This window comes from Enhydra lutris, unplaced genomic scaffold (assembly GCF_002288905.1).
Source record: "Enhydra lutris kenyoni isolate GAN:26980312 unplaced genomic scaffold, ASM228890v2 scaffoldscaffold26, whole genome shotgun sequence".
NCBI classification, from domain to species: Eukaryota; Metazoa; Chordata; class Mammalia; order Carnivora; family Mustelidae; genus Enhydra; species Enhydra lutris.
Window position 1 is genome coordinate 12,569,027 of NW_019154110.1, and position 16,243 is coordinate 12,585,269.

Consider the following 16,243-nt stretch of genomic DNA (forward strand, 5'->3'; position numbering starts at 1 on the left):
AGAACAAATAATCCAATCAAGAAATGGGCAGAAGACATGAACAGACATTTCTGCAAAGAAGACAACCAGATGGCTAACAGACATGAAAAAGTGCTCCACTCCACTCAGCATCAGGGAGATAGAAATCAAAACCAAAGTGAGATACCACCTCATACCCGTCAGAATGGTTCAAATTAAGCAGTCAGAAAGAACAGGTGTTGGTGAGGATGTAAAGGAAGGGAAACCCTCCCACACTGCTGGTGGGAATGCAAGCTAGTGCAGCCACTCTGGAAAACAGTATGAAGTTCCTCAAAAATTTGAAAATAGAGCTACCGTACGACCTAGCAATTGCACTACTGGGTATTTACCCTAAAGATACAAATGTAGTGATCCAAAGGGGCACGTGCACCTGAATGTTTATAGCAGCAATGTCCACAATAGCCAAACTGTAAAAAGAGCCTAGATGTCCATCTACAGATGAATGGATAAAGAAGATGTGATATATATGTGTACACACACACACACACACACACACACACACACACACACACAAATTGAATACTATGCAGCCATCCAAAAAAGTGAAATCTTGACCATTTGCAATGATGTGGATGGAACTAGAGGATATTATGCTGAGCAAAATAAGTCAATCAGAGAAAGACAATTATCATATGATCTCCCTGATATGAGGAATTTGAGAGGCAGGGCAGGGGATTGTGGGGGCAGAGAGGGAAAAAAATGAAACAAGTTGGGACCAGGGAGGGAGACAAAGCATAAGAGACTCTTAATCTCAGGAAACAAACTGAGGGTTGCTGGGGGGTGGAGGGGAGGGATCGGGTGCCTGGGTGATCGACTTTGGGGAGTGTATGTGCCATGGTGAGTGCTGTGAATTATGTAAGACTGATGATTCACAGACCTATACACCTAAAGCAAATGATACATTGTATGTTAATAATAATGAGAAGAAACAGGGATATTAATATTGACTTTCAGAAATAAAAAGAATTATAAGATTAAAAAAAAAGAAGGAAAGCTAAGACTGCAGGAGATTGATAAACTGGGAGAAAACCAAGGGAGTAAGTATACAAGGAGGAATGGAGTAAAAGCTGGAGCACAGGAGATCAGAGAAGTAATTAGAGAGAGGGAGAGAGTTCAAGGTATCATGAGTAAGGAAGTTTTACGGTATAGTCAATGGAAGTGGGTGGATGAAATGGAAGTGAAATCATAGGAACAGTCGTCAGGAAACTGAGGCTTTCATATAAGTTAAGTTGGTAAGGTGTTAAGAATCTAGAATTAGAACTTATGACACCTGTGTACAAGTTTTGATTCTAGCATCACGAGTTAGCTATGTTACCTAAGGCAATGTTAAGGTTTTTGGGTCGTTTTAAAGATTCTTTCTTATTATCAAAAAATGTTTACTAAGCACCTCCGATGTGTCAAGCAGTATACTATGCTCTAGGACTATTTCTGCACTCAAGGAGCTTATGCTTTTTAGTGGAGGTTATGTATTTTTGTTTAATATTATAGAAATGTTAAGATGATTCTGGAAAGCACTCCTTTAGAAAAAAAGATAATGAAGCCTACGTTCAGAATTCTAAGAATATACTTGTCATAAAGAGATTTTTGGAAATAAAAGTATACCAAAATAAATATGAAAGTACAAAACTCCAACAAAGCAGTAGAAAGAGCATCATGACCTTGACTGTGATGTCACTGTTTCATTTTCCTCATTTTTAAATGTGTTGCTGACTTTGGCAGACTATTTTGAGAACCAGATGAACTAATGGTTGTGAAAACTCTATGACAAACTACATGATATACAATAAAAGTACTACATAAGATTTAGTTGCTATGTTCTTGCTGTTTCCTTTAAGTAAGTCAACACTCAATAATCCTGAGTAGAGGGGCCAAGAGATCTGAAGATGGGATTATCAAGAAAAATAGCATATTCTGAATTTCCTCAAGAATGTATTTCAAAATTGTAAGCACTTTTCCATTAACAAATGAAAGAAAATCTGTCAGATGGTGTTTCCTGCGTTAAACAAATTCTGCTGTTAACTTACAGATCCTCTAACTAGAATCATTATACTTACCAGTATGTATATACTCAAAACTGCTGTGTGCTTTGCCTCTATTACAGCTCTTACCACACTGTACAGTAAGTGTTTGCTGAATGCTAATTAGGCTATGAATTCCTTGTAGATATGATCCTTGTCTTACTCATCTTTGGTATCCCTAGAGCACAGAATAGCTCTTAATGCAAAGCAGGCTATCAAAATATACTAGATAAGTGAGTGAATGAACAAATGCTAGGTAATATGGGAAATTGTCCTTAATCTTGGGCAGTCACAGTGTGGCAGAGAGAGACACACTTCTACGTAATTACTTGCAATATCATGCAATACATATTATATAGGGAATAATTAATTTTTATCATAGGGTGGTAATAAAAGGTTTACAAAATAGATGATATTTTGGCTAATCAATTAGTTAATATGAAATTTAATTAACGTTTTAGAATCCAATTGTGTCAGAATAATACTGTTTATGGACATCGCAATAGAATGTGCAAAAGTCCAGCATCCCTTGTAGGTAAAGTTGTTAAAAGTACACCCTTCAAAATAAAAAAAGAAAGAGTAAAGACAATCCCTGGCCCACAATTGAAGAAACAGAGAAGATGTGAAGGATTTGTTGCTGTTAAAGGAATAGGAATAAACATTTAGAAAGAGAAAGGTCACTAGACTCTAGAAATTGGTCAAATGAAATAGGCATTTATGAGAGTCAAGTATCATATGATAAAGTCCTGAGAGAAATAAATACATTATTAGCAAAATGCTACATACATTTAATCAAAAATTTGATGTTGAGAGTACAGCAGTAAATAACATATATAAAAAGAAAATTCCCTTCCCTATGAATCTTTCATAGAATGTTCTCAATGGGATTTTCATAGAATGTTCTCAATGGGATTTATGGATTTTGGTGTTCCTCCAATAACTTTTTCTGTTCGCAATGTACACACATTTTAAGATATAAAAATGAAATGTAAAAATGGAAAGTAAACTATCATGATATATGTCTTGCCAGTAAAAGAGTAACTACACTGAGTTTCCTTTGAAAGAAGCTCAAAGTGGTTTTGAGTATATGGGCCAAATTCTAAGGGTTATTAGTCCTTTTGAAGGTATAATTTGAGATGACCATTATACTGTATTATTTTGGTTCCCTAACAACTAACATTTGAACAGTGCTTCAGAATTTATAAAGCATTTTCACAGACTGCGTAATTCTCACAATTTTCTTGCATAGATATTGCTCACTTTTTTCCCCCAGAAGATAAAGTTGAAGATCAACAAAGGCCACTCAGTAAATAACAGGGCCAAAATTCGAACTTACTCTTGTGACCCCAAATTCTGTTATCTTTCTCCTTGCCTGATTAAAAAAGAAAAAAAAAAAAGCTTTTCATATGACAAGATACAGCATCCGTTCCTTATTAAAACGATTCAAAGTAAAGGGATAGAGGGAACATTCCTCAACTTCATAAAATCTATCTATGAAAAACCCACAGCGAATATCATCCTCAATGGGGAAAAGCTGACAGCCTTCCCTTTGAGATTAGGAACACCGCTAGGATGCCCACTCATGCCACTCTTGTTCAACATAGTACTAGAAGTCCTAGCAACAGCAATCAGAAAACAAAAAGAAATAAAAGGTATTCAAATTGGCAATGAAGAAGTCAAACTCTCTCTCTTCACAGATGACATGATACTTTATATGTAAAACCCAAAAGACTCCACCCCCAAACTACAAGAACTCATACAGCAATTCAGTAATGTGGCAGGATACAAAATCAATGTACAGAAACCAGTTGCCTTCTTATACACTAACAATGAAAATATAGAAAGGGAAATTAGAGAATTGATTCCATTTACTATAGCACCAAAAACCATAAGATACCCGGGAATAAACCTAAAGAAAGAGGTAAGATATCTGTACTCCAGGAACTACAAAACACTCATGAAAGAAATTGAAGAAGACACAAAAAGATGGAAGATGATTCCATGCTCATGGATCAGAAGAATAAACACCATTAAAACGTCTATACTGCCCAGGGCAATCTATACTTTCAATGCCATTCTGAACAAAATTCCACCGGCATTTTTCAAAGAGCTGGAACAAACAATCCTAAAATTTGTATGGAACCAAAAGACACCCCGAATTGCTAAGGAAATGCTGAAAAAGAAAAAGAAAACTGGGGACATCATGTTGCCTGATTTCAAGCTTTACTACAAAGCTGTGATCACCAAGACAGCAGAGTACTGGCACAAAACAAAGACATAGACCAGTGGAACAGAGTAGAAAGTCCAGATATAGACCCTCAACTCTGTGGTCAAATAATCTTTGACAAAACAGGAAAAAATATACATTGGAAAGAAGACAGTCTGTTCAATAAATGGTGCTGGGAAAATTGGACAGCTATGTGTAGAAGAATGAAACTTGACCATTCTCTTACACCATACACAAAGCTAAACTTGAAATGGATAAAAGACCTCAATGTGAGGCAGGAATTTATCAAAATCCTAGAGGAGAACATAGGCAGTAACCTCTTCAATATCGGCCACAGCAACTTCTTTCAAGACATCTCTCCAAAGGCAAAGGAAACAAAAGCAAAAATGAACTTTTGGGACTTCATCAAGATCAAAAGCTTCTGCACAGCAAAGGAAACAGTCAACAAAACAAAGAGGCAACCCACAAAATGGAGAAAATATTCACAAATGACACAGACAAAGAGCTGATATTCAAGATCACAAAGAACTCCTCAAACTCAACACACACAAAACATAATCATGTCAAAAATGGGCAGAAGACATGAACAGACAGTTCTCCAAAGAATACATACAAATGGCTAGCAGACATGAAAAAATGTTCATCATCATAAGCAATCAGGGAGATTCAAATCAAAACCACATTGAGATACCACATTACACCAGTTAGAATGGCCAAAATTAACATGATAGGAAACAAGTGTTGGAGAGGATGTGGAGAAAAGCAAGCCCTCTTACACTGTTGGTGGGAATGCAAGTTGGTGCAGCCACTTTGGAAATCAGTGTGGAGATTCCTTAAAAAATTAAAAATAGAGCTACCCTATGACCCTGCAATTGCACTACTGGGTATTTACCAAAGAGACAGATGTAGTGAAAAGAAGGGCCACCTGTACCCCAATGGTAATAGCCGCAATGGCCACAGTCGCCAAACTGTGGAAAGAACCAAGATGCCCTTCAATGGACAAATGGATAAAGAAGATATGGTCCATATATACAATTCAGTATTATGCCTCCATCAGAAAGGATGAATAGACAACTTTTGTATCAACATGGACGAGATTGGAAGAGATTATGCTGAGTGAAATAAGTCAAAGAATATTTTATATTTCCTACCTCCTACTTTAGGTAATAATTCAGCTCCACATGCAATATAGTAAAGTCCTGACTGATAAGGCAGGTTACACGTGTCCTTTTACAAGATGAAAGAGATCAATTTTTGAAAGAATGTTAATATTTAAATATAAATACCATAACATTAGTTTGAAAAAAAGGTAAAATATACCAAGACTATACTTGATTCAAAATAACAATCAGTATTTGATATCTTTAAATCTTTCAACTATATATGAATCATAAATAAGAGATGATGGCATCTAACAGTTTAAATAAACAATTTAGTACTTTACAATAGCAAAGAGCCAAATGAGTTTTATAAAACTAATGTGAAATAATTTTATGTAAAATGACAGAATTTTGGGGAAAACCGTCAAAATCAAAATTGCTTCAAAAAGGAAGATGAAGAAAAAAATACAAATTTATTATAAAAAAGCACTAAAATAAATACCTGATTATGCCTTGTTAAAAAATACTCTTTTTAATCAGTATTTACCATTAGATTTTCAAAGGTTGATTTCTGGGAATTCTAAGTTTCATGCAGCTTTTATTTTTCTTTCAATTCATTGAAGCTTGTTTATTACAGAGTGGAATTTGGTATAAGATGGGTTGTTTTGGACCTTGTCCAAGAGTTTAGTTACTGAAAGCACTTCATTATAAGGTGGTTTCACCAATAAGGTGATCCACTGGCTCAGATCCCATGGATATTATAACAAGGCTCCATTGTAGAGTACAGGAAGCTGGGCAGCTAATGTTCTATCAAATGAAAGCTTAAGAAACAAAATTCTTTTTTTTTTTTTTTTTTTTTTGGGTAGACATGAAAATCATTTAAGCCTAGAGAATCATAAGCCTAGGTCATCTGTCTAAATTTCCATTTCCTGAAGTGATGGTCTTTATTGTACATTTAATAGTTACGCATATACTTCATGTTACTGTTTTAGGTTAAGACATTCATTGTCTGATGAGGTCTTAAATTTATTTTTTATTATGAAAAAGTCCAGTATTAATACTGCCTTTCTACTTATAAAGGATTGACTGCATTTGTCTACAGGATAAGAAACTATCAAGAATTCATAAAAAGATTAAAGTAAAATCTTATGCAGCTCATTGATAAATCTGAGGTATGAACAAGAACAATTGTGTGGTAATCAAACACAAAAAAATGCCATCAATTAGAGATTAAATAACTATAATAACCAGTCTTTCAAGTGATTTTACAAGAGGCACTTTGATTTCATAGTCTTACAAGCAATCCTAAATAATTAAATATTTTGAATGTATTTCACTGCAGAAAAATATGACAAAGCCACTGCAGAAAAATTATGGAAAAATCTTTAAAAGTACAAAGATCATAAGTAAGAATAAAAACAAAGCCTCATGTGAACTTATGGTAGCAAAGTAAAAATCATGTACTAAGTGCATAGTAGCAGCATAGTAACTGTCATTAATTTCTGATACAATTATAAAAAGTTTTAAATGACTTATCTAAATTTCAAAAGTCAAGTCATGAAACATCTACTCTTTATGTTGTACCTTTCTTCCATCAGTAAAGCTCTTTCTCCAACTGGAAGTTTTCCTGGTTCCTGGCTGGTATGCTTTATATACTTTCAGGCCTTAAATAAATTTGGTATAATTATTTCATATCCGTTGAATGGGTAAGGCAAATTACCTGATAAACAATTTCTAAACTTATATATCTTCAAAGCCTTAAGAAATAAACTAGTCAAGTAATTTTTCTTTCCTATTATATAACAATTCTTTACTGTCAGTTTATCTCCCCCTCTCTCATTCTATCTAGCATCTATCACCATCAGGGAAATCTTCACATAAAGCAGGGTATGTGTACTTCAGATATATGATTGACCTGCTACCTAATATTTGAGGGTCTACCATGTACAAAATACTCTTTTAATTTCATGTTTTAGGGGTGCCTGTGTGGCTTAGTGGATTGGGTGGTGGACTCTTGATTTCACCTTGGGTGGTGGAAAGGAGCCCCAAATTGGGCTCCACCCTCTGTGCAGAGTCTGCTTGAGGATCTCTCCCCTTTTCACTTTGCCCTTACCCAACCCCTCTTGCTCTCTCAAATAAATAAAAAAATCTTTAAATGCTTTCACCTGTTTTAACTTGGGCTCCAAAACATCTCTTTTAAAAGTACATTACTACTAATTAAAATGTTCTACCTCCTACTCTATTATAAAGACTGGTGCTTCATTATTCTTTTCAAAGATTTATTTATTTATTTGAGAGAGACCGAAGGAGGGGGGCAGGGGCAGAGGGACAGGGAGAGAATCCCAAGCAGACTCCTTGCTGAATGCAGAGCCCGATGTGGGGCTGAATCTCACGACCTGAGCTGAAATCAAGAGTCAGACACTTAACCAACTGAATCATTCAGGTGCCCCAAGACCTGTACTTAATTAAAGATTTTATAAGTTTATTACTTATTTATGAGTGTATGCACAAACAGAGGAACTGAGAGGGACAAGCAGACTCCGTGCTGAGTCCGACTTGGGGCTTGATCCCACAACCCTGAAAATCATGACCCGAAGGGAAATCAAGAGTTGGACGCTTAACTGACTGAGCCACCCAGGTGTCCCATAAAGGCTGGTAGTTTAATTCTTGCAATACTATCCTGGTCATGTTGCTATTTTTGGAAACCCTATCCCTGTTTCAATAGTGAGATCATTGCACGAAATTTTTGAAATACCTTTTGGAATCCCTAAATACTAGTGTCACATCTCTATATACATTCTCAGTTAATGGAAATTTTTAGCCTCAGAGAAAATTAGATTTTGGAGAGAAGAGATTTGAGGTTTATTTGGATAATACACCAAGGTTATGACTAAAAAATATTGTGCTTAATTTTTCTCATGTCATTTACCAATTCTAAAGGCAATTTTAAGGGTCAAAAAATGTTTTCATTGCAGCACTGTTAAAAATGAGTATCTTGCTTCTCAAATTACTAAGCAGCTTATTCATACAGTTATTCCTTAAAGGGAGGTGAGTGTCATTTCACCTTTTCTACAAAATGGTTTACCTTATTTAAAGCATTCTGGAACAAAAGCAAATGAAAATTGACTCAAAATATAATATCAATATATATTTCTTTAAACTATGGGTTTTTAAAGCTGAAAGGGATTTAGGTGATTTTTATAGTACTAAATGCCACATTTCACAGATGAAACTAATTTCTCAAAGGCAGGATGATTGCCAATGTGACTTAGCAAATTAGTGGCAGAGCTAGGAATAAAGCACAAGTCTCTTGTCTTCCACCTGGTATTCTTTCTACTACCCCACTACCCTTATCTGTGGATTAGGAACTAAACCAGAAAGGATAAATGGTTTCACCCTTTCAAAACAATTTAGAAACTATCTTCCATTCTAGTGTTTGTAACTTATTACTCAAAGAAAATATGTAATACTAGGGATCTAATATATCCTAATCTATAGATGAATTCTTGAACTGGTAAATTATCAATTTAAATTTCTTTGAACTATGCTTACAGTTGTACTATCCAATGTCGTGTTCAATCTAAACACCCTCAAAATAAAAGTAAATATTATATATAATAATTCATTTATCAAAATGAATATATAAAATACTTGATTTCTGGAAATTTCAAGTTGAAAATAATAAACCATATCCACAACTTGACAACTCGTAAAATTTCAATTCAAATCACCCACACAAAGCTAAATAAATATCCAATGAATAATAATGTTTCTTAGAAAAAGACGAGTGAATATATTTTTGGAAAGATGATAGAGAAGTGCATCTTCTATAATCACTTGATCAGAAGTATAGCTTCATTCGTAAATACATAAAAAGAGTCAAAATTAACAAAAAAATTAGTGAGCAATAAGAATGTTTTTTGGCTGCAGTTACAGGTTCGGGTTTACTTATAAAATTTATTTATTTATTTATTTATTTTTAAAAAGATTTATTTATTTAACAGAGAGAGAGAGAGAGAGAGAGATCACAAGTAGTCAGAGAGACAGGCAGAGAGAGAGGGGAAAACAGGCTCCCTGCCGAGCAGAGAGCCCCATGTGGGGCTTGATCTCAGGACCTTGAGATCATGACCTGAGCCGAAGGCAGAGGCTTCACCCACTGAGCCACCCAGGTGCCCCTACTTATGAAATTTATATATGAAGTTTTCTATCCTGATAGTTTTATAATTATAGCCTTCATGCTAGGACATGTCACTTTTTTCCACAATGATGATGAAGCTAAGTAATTATAATTGAAAATTTGGAGTCAGTCATTTGGCATTTTGTAACTTTACATAATTTGCTTAACATGTGCTTGACTTTGGTTCATCAAAAACAGAAAAATGTAAAACAATGTAAAAAAATCACAGTTTTCTTCTTAATTCTTAATTACTTACAAGCAGGCAATTTAATGCAGGAATAAACTCTTTAAGAAAACTTTGATTTCTAAAAATTATATACTGATTTGAGGTAAATATATAGTGAAACATGCCTGAAGTGTGACTGGTTAGACTGCTATTCATTTTTATGTATCAGTATGAAAATAAATGAAAAGAACTACGAAATACAAATATTTATGTGAAATTTAAAGGAAACTACGTATCTTTCAGATTAATTTTAAATTGTATATAGGTAAAGAAAACTTCTTAAAGGAAAATATTTTGTATGAATCACTCTATCAAAACTCAAAAACAATAAAACTTACATTTTGAACATAAAGACTTCTAAAAACCTCTAATACCAAAGAAAGTGAAAGATATTTTTAAAATTAAAAAAAAAAAAAACCCTATACCATTTATCCAAAGTAGAAATTGTCATTTATGAAAGTATTTAATATAAGCATGACAACATATTTTTATAGCGTTACAGTTAAGTATTACTACCTAACACTATGGAACACACCTTTATTTTTGGAATGAGACTGTTTAAAGTTCTTTCTATGTGTTTCACAAGTTTTCTCCATTCCAATTTGTTTATGAGTTGTTTTTACATTACTACCAATGTTACGGATTTTACTTTCCGTGATACGCATGAGTCAATTCAACTTTGTGTCTGTGCAATCCTCAGCTTTCATTTCTTGGACTGAATCCACTCCTTTCATAGTTTTAATTTCAAAAAGATCTTCAACTAAAATGCAATTTGAATGATTAGCCAATCTATTATCTCTATCACTTTCAACTAGTTCATTCTTTTCTTCATTTGTATCCATAGGATCATAAAGCTCAGGTGAAAAATAGATAGATTCATCCTCTGCTTCTGTTTCAGAAGCTCTATGTGAGGTGGAAAGTTTAGCTTCTTCACCAACTGGAGACAATTCAGGGTCCGGATCCAGGGCTTCTTCACAGCAGAATAGCTGTTTGGAATCATTTCTTTTAAGAAGAGTAGAATCAATCTTTATTGATGAACTAGTGATTTCTGACTGAGGGCATGGTCCAAATGATGCGTTTACCATCAGAGCTGAGGACTCACATTTATCAGTGAGTGGAAAAACTGTTTTACATCCCTTTTCTGTTTCAAAAGCGGAAACACTAGAGGCACAGTCTTCTGGTAACCTGAACTGAGGAGCTGCAGTTATAATTTCATCAGGAAGATAATGTCCCAAAGAATTAAAGCTAGACCAGCTAGCTCTCTTTGTCTGTTTGTTGAAGGTTGGGCTTGTAGATCTGGAAATCACAGTATTTTCTGCTTTCACTGCCTGGGGAGACTCTTCAAATAATACAGGATCATCTACAAAAATTTAAGAGTGTTAATTTTCTGCTCCTAACAAATATAATTATTACATTAACATAATTTTTATTAAAAATACTGACATAACTGTATTGGATCATAATTTAAAGCCCACAACCAATAGTAGCAAGACTTCCATCTTAGAACAGAAAGCACAAAATGTGAACTCTGAAAGGAATCCTAGGCCTCCAGTGATTCTGAGCCCAAGTTATAATGCTGACTGGTAAACTATCAAATTCCACACCAGGGACCTCAGAAGTGAATGAAAAAAGGAGGCATAAAAGGAATAGGAAGAAGGCTGAGTAACGAAGGAAACATGCTATAAAAATCTGCCTTGAAAATCCACTAACCAAGGATTGGGAAAAACTAACCTAGATTAATTCCCTAAAGGAAACTGGCAACCACAAACACTAAATGATTTGTTTAAAGTTATAAAACTGGTTAGTACTCAGGCCCAAACTAGAACTTATGTTTCCTGATTACCAGTCTTATGGCCTTGAATTCACTATGGCATTTTTTTTTTTTAAACCACCAGATACTACAAAGTAAATATTTAATACTTGATATATTAAACTATCACTTATTAGCTAAAATAATTAAAATGATACCCAATGATATAGACGACAGTATGGCAAACTTTGTCTACAACTGGCAAGACAGTAAAGATTTTAGGCTTTGTGGCTCATATTGTTACCTGTTGCAACTATTGGTATACCTCCTTTTATTGCACCTTGCTTTACTGCAGATTGCAAATACTGCAACTTTTACAGATTCAGAGTTTGTGGCAACCTTGAATCAAGCAAGCCTACAAGCAACATTTTTCTAAAAGCATTTGCTTAACTTCATATCTCTGTATCACATTTTGGTAATTCTTGCAGTATTTCAGACTTTTTCATTATTATTTTATTTGTTATGGTCATCTGTGATCAGTGATCTTTGATGTTACTATTGTAATTATTTTGGGGCATTGTAAATCACATCCATTTAAGATAGTGAACTTAACAGACAAATGTGTGTATGCTGACTGGTCCACTGACCAGCTGTTCCCCCAACTCCTGCCCTTTCCTCAGGCCTCCCTATTTCCTGAGACACGACAATATTAAAATCAGGCCAATTAATAATCCTACAGTGGCCTCTAAGTGTCAAAGTGAAAGGAAGAGACACACTTCTCTCACTTTATTTATTTTTGTCTCTCACTTAAAATCAAAAGTTAGAAATGATATGGTTAGTGAGGAAGACATGTTGAAACTAAAATAGACCAAAGAGTAATTTTGACTTTCAAGTTTTATTATTTAAGAAATATATTTTTGGGGGCACCTGGGTGGCACAGTCAGTTTAAGTGTCTGACTCTTGGTTTCAGCTCAGCTCATAATCTCAGGGTCATGAGATCAAGCACTACATTGGGCTCTGTGCTCAACACAGAATCTGCTTGGGAGTCTCCCTTTCTCCCTCTGCTCCTCCTGCTCATGTTCTCTCTTTAAAATAAATAAATAAATCTTAAAAAAAGAGAGAGAGAGAGAGAGAATACATTTTTGTAAGGCAACAGATGCCACAGATAGGATTCCTTTGATGAATCTAGGCAAAAAAAGAAAAAAACAATTGAAAACCTTCTGGAGAGGATTCACCATTCCCAATGCCAGTAAGAACACTCATGATTCATGGGAAGAGGTCAAAATATGAACATAAAGAGGAGTTTGGAAGTCACCCGGTGGGTGACTTTGAGTGATTCAAGACTTCAGTAGAGATGCAGTAGGAATAGCAAGAGAATTAGAATTAGAAGGGAAGCTTGAAAATGTGATTGAATTTCTGCCATCTCATAAAAAAACTTCAATGGAAGAGGAACTGCTTCTTATACATGAGCATAGAAAGTGGTTTCTTGAGATAAAATCTACTCCCAGTGAAGATGTTGTGAAAATTGTTGAAATAACTACAAATAATTTAGAATATTACATAAACAGTTAATAAAGTAGCAGCAGCATTTGAGAGGACTGGCTCCATTTTGAAAGAAGTTCTACTTTTGAATAAAATAGTATCACAAGCTATAGAGAGATCATTCATTAAAGGAAGAGTCAATTGATGTGGCAAACTTCACTGGGGTCTTTTTTAAAGAGATTTCAACATCTACCCCAGCCTTCAGCAAATACCACCCTGATCAGTTAGCAGCCATTAACTATGAAGCATGACCTTCCACCAGCAAAAAGATTATGATATGCTGAAACCTCAGATGGCTAGTTTTTTTTTTTTTTTTGCAACAAAGTATTTTTAAATTGGGGTATTTTAAATTATACATTATTTTTTAAGACATGATGTTATTACACACTTAAGAGACTACAATATAATGTAAACACAACTTTTATATGCACTATGAAACCAAAAAATTCATTTGAATTGCTTTATTGTGATATTTGCTTTATTGTGGTGGTCTAGAACCAAACCCGCAATATCTCTGAGGTATGTATGTACTCAATTATGCTGTTTGAGTGCAAAAACATACTATGACTAAACTCTGCTGTTGTGTACCATATATAACTGAATGGATGTGACTATGTTCCATTAAACTTGATTCACAAAAACAGATGGCCAAATTTGGTACATAAGCCACAGTTTGCTAATCTCTGACATAGACTATTAAATTCTAATATATATATATATATATATATATATTTTTAAATATATATATTAATTAATTTAATTAATTTAATTAATAATTATATATATTTATATTAAATATATGTATATATTTAAATATATATTATATATATATATTTGAAGATTTGAAGATTTATTTATTTACTTACTTGAGAGAGAGTGCACACACAAGAGGGGGGAAGGACAGAAGGAGACTCCTTGCTGAGCATAGAGCCCTAAGTGGGGCTTGATCTCATGATCCTGAGATCATGACCTGAGCCAAAATCAAGAGTTGGATGTTCAACCAACTGAGCTACCCAGGCACCCCTCTAACATATTAAAAAAAAAAAAAAAATTTATAATTTAGAATATATGACTCTCACTCCCCTAAACTAAGAAATTCACGTAAGAGAAGTATCTATAAATTAGACCAATTTTTAATATAGCCTTTAGGAAAACATGTACCATTTATACAGTATTTTACCATGCTATGATATTTATCATCTTATTAGATCTTTACAGCCCAGCTTGAGGGACAGGTATACAGAGATTCCTTTTTTCTATTAAGATTCAAAAAAGTTAAGTGACTTGCTCATTGTCACAAAGCTAGGTAGTGGCAAACCTGGTAAATGGAAAATATGCTTAGGTCTCTCTCTTTTTTTTTTTTTAAGATTTTATTTATTTATTTGACAGAGATCACAAATAGGCAGAGAAGCAGGCAGAGAGAGAGGGGGAAGCAGGCTCCCTGCTGAGCAGAGAGCCCAACGCAGGGCTCCATCCCAGGACCCTGCAATCATGACCTGAGCCGAAATCAGAGGCTTTAACCCACTGAGCCACCCAGGCACCCCTATGCTTAGGTCTCTTGATAAAAGTGTGTTCCCATCCCAATATACCACACTATTTCATTATTTTATGATAACACCTATTTCAGACCAATACGTTTAAGGAAATTAATCTATAGCAAAATAAATATCATTTCTATCATTTCACTAGATATAACAAAAGACTTCTCTATCAAAAGTAAATAGGCAAAACTTTTCAAACCTCTTTCCTTTCTAGAGATGATGCCTCTTGGTAGAGATGGACTTTTAGTTATTTTATGACACTGGTGTTCATGGACACACGCTTTTGCTTCATCTTTCCTAGGATTTTCTGGTGCTAGAGGACTTGTCACCTCTGATAAGTAAGTTAAACTACTGTCCTTCAAACAGGTCACTTCAAGTGTAGACTCACTGTCCTGTATAAACTTTCTGTCCTCTCTGGATACATCAATGACCTTTTGGTGTTTTTTGGAAAATTCAGCCAAGGACTCCAGTGCACTCTCAAAAGTTGAATGGTGCTGAATCTGCTGCCGTACCCATTTAGAAAGTCCTAAGGAAAAAAGTAAACCCAAGAAGATATTATGTATTAAGAATACACTTAATTTTTCTAATGAAGTAATCCACATGAATCTAGGGTATAAAAAATGATTTTCAATATTTTTCCTGCCTAAACAACTTCACATGTACACTATGCTCATGTATGAGTAACATTTTTCTTTATATGCACTGATTATCAACTGGAGGGAGGGACGAGGCAGTGGGAGTAGACTGGAAAGAGAGAAATGTATTATTATCAGTTTAGAATAACTGGGGAAATAAGGCAAATTTTAATTTCACCATAATTCCCCACAAATATTGCTTACATTTTAATTTTAGGGAAATTAGAAGTTGTAAATAACATAGTCTTTCATTCCAACTTTGATTTCTTCCATGAAAATAAATTCAAGATGCCAGTCTCATAGGTTTGTTGCCCTTCTCCCTCAATTCCAAATATGTCTTAAACTATCCTAGGAATGAAAGGAATAACAATGTTATTAGGGACAAACTGTGTCCTGTTTGAAAATTTATTATATAATTATTTTTTAATATATAAATAATCAAGTTGTAACGGATGTGATCTGACCTGTAACATGAGAAAACTGTACAACCCTGAACCATGTTGAAAGTATAAAGTGTTTTGTTTCATTTCAGAATGAAATTCAAAATCAGGTATCTGGACTTTTAAAAGAAAACAAATATTCTCTTCTGGTGTTACTAAAACGATCATCATCTTCTGAAAGTAGTTTTAAAAGTCACTATGGTATTTTAAGTTAAAAGAAAAATAAAATAGGGCTTTAAGTTGCGATACATTCATTTCAAATACATTCTTTTGCTTTTATTTTAATGGAGCTTTTCTATATTTAATGTAAATTGAATTGAGTTCTTTAGTTAATACAAATTGAATTTAAACAAAGACTAGTCATCAAAAGGAATTTGTATGTTGTTGTGCTATTATTGTCTAGATAAGAAGACTTCACATTTTTATGAATCTCAGAAAAAATGAAAAAAAAAAAAAAACATACAGAAATAATGAAAAATTCTTAATTTAAAAAATCTCTCGGGGGCACCTGGCTGGCTCAGTAGGGGCATGCAACTTGATCTTGGGGTTGTAAGTTCTAGCCCCACATT

At 34.2% G+C, this 16,243-nt stretch overlaps 1 protein-coding gene across 1 annotated transcript in view; it reads right to left on the bottom strand.

The window, feature by feature from the left end:
• Positions 1-10,278: 10,278 nt before the first annotated feature.
• Positions 10,279-16,243, bottom strand: part of LOC111151585 (BRCA1 interacting protein C-terminal helicase 1) — a 181,593-nt gene continuing 175,628 nt past the window's right edge. Inside the window, 2 exon segments of the mRNA XM_022509662.1 lie at positions 10,279-11,126; positions 14,799-15,125. Coding sequence (XP_022365370.1) covers positions 10,279-11,126; positions 14,799-15,125 — 1,175 coding nt within the window.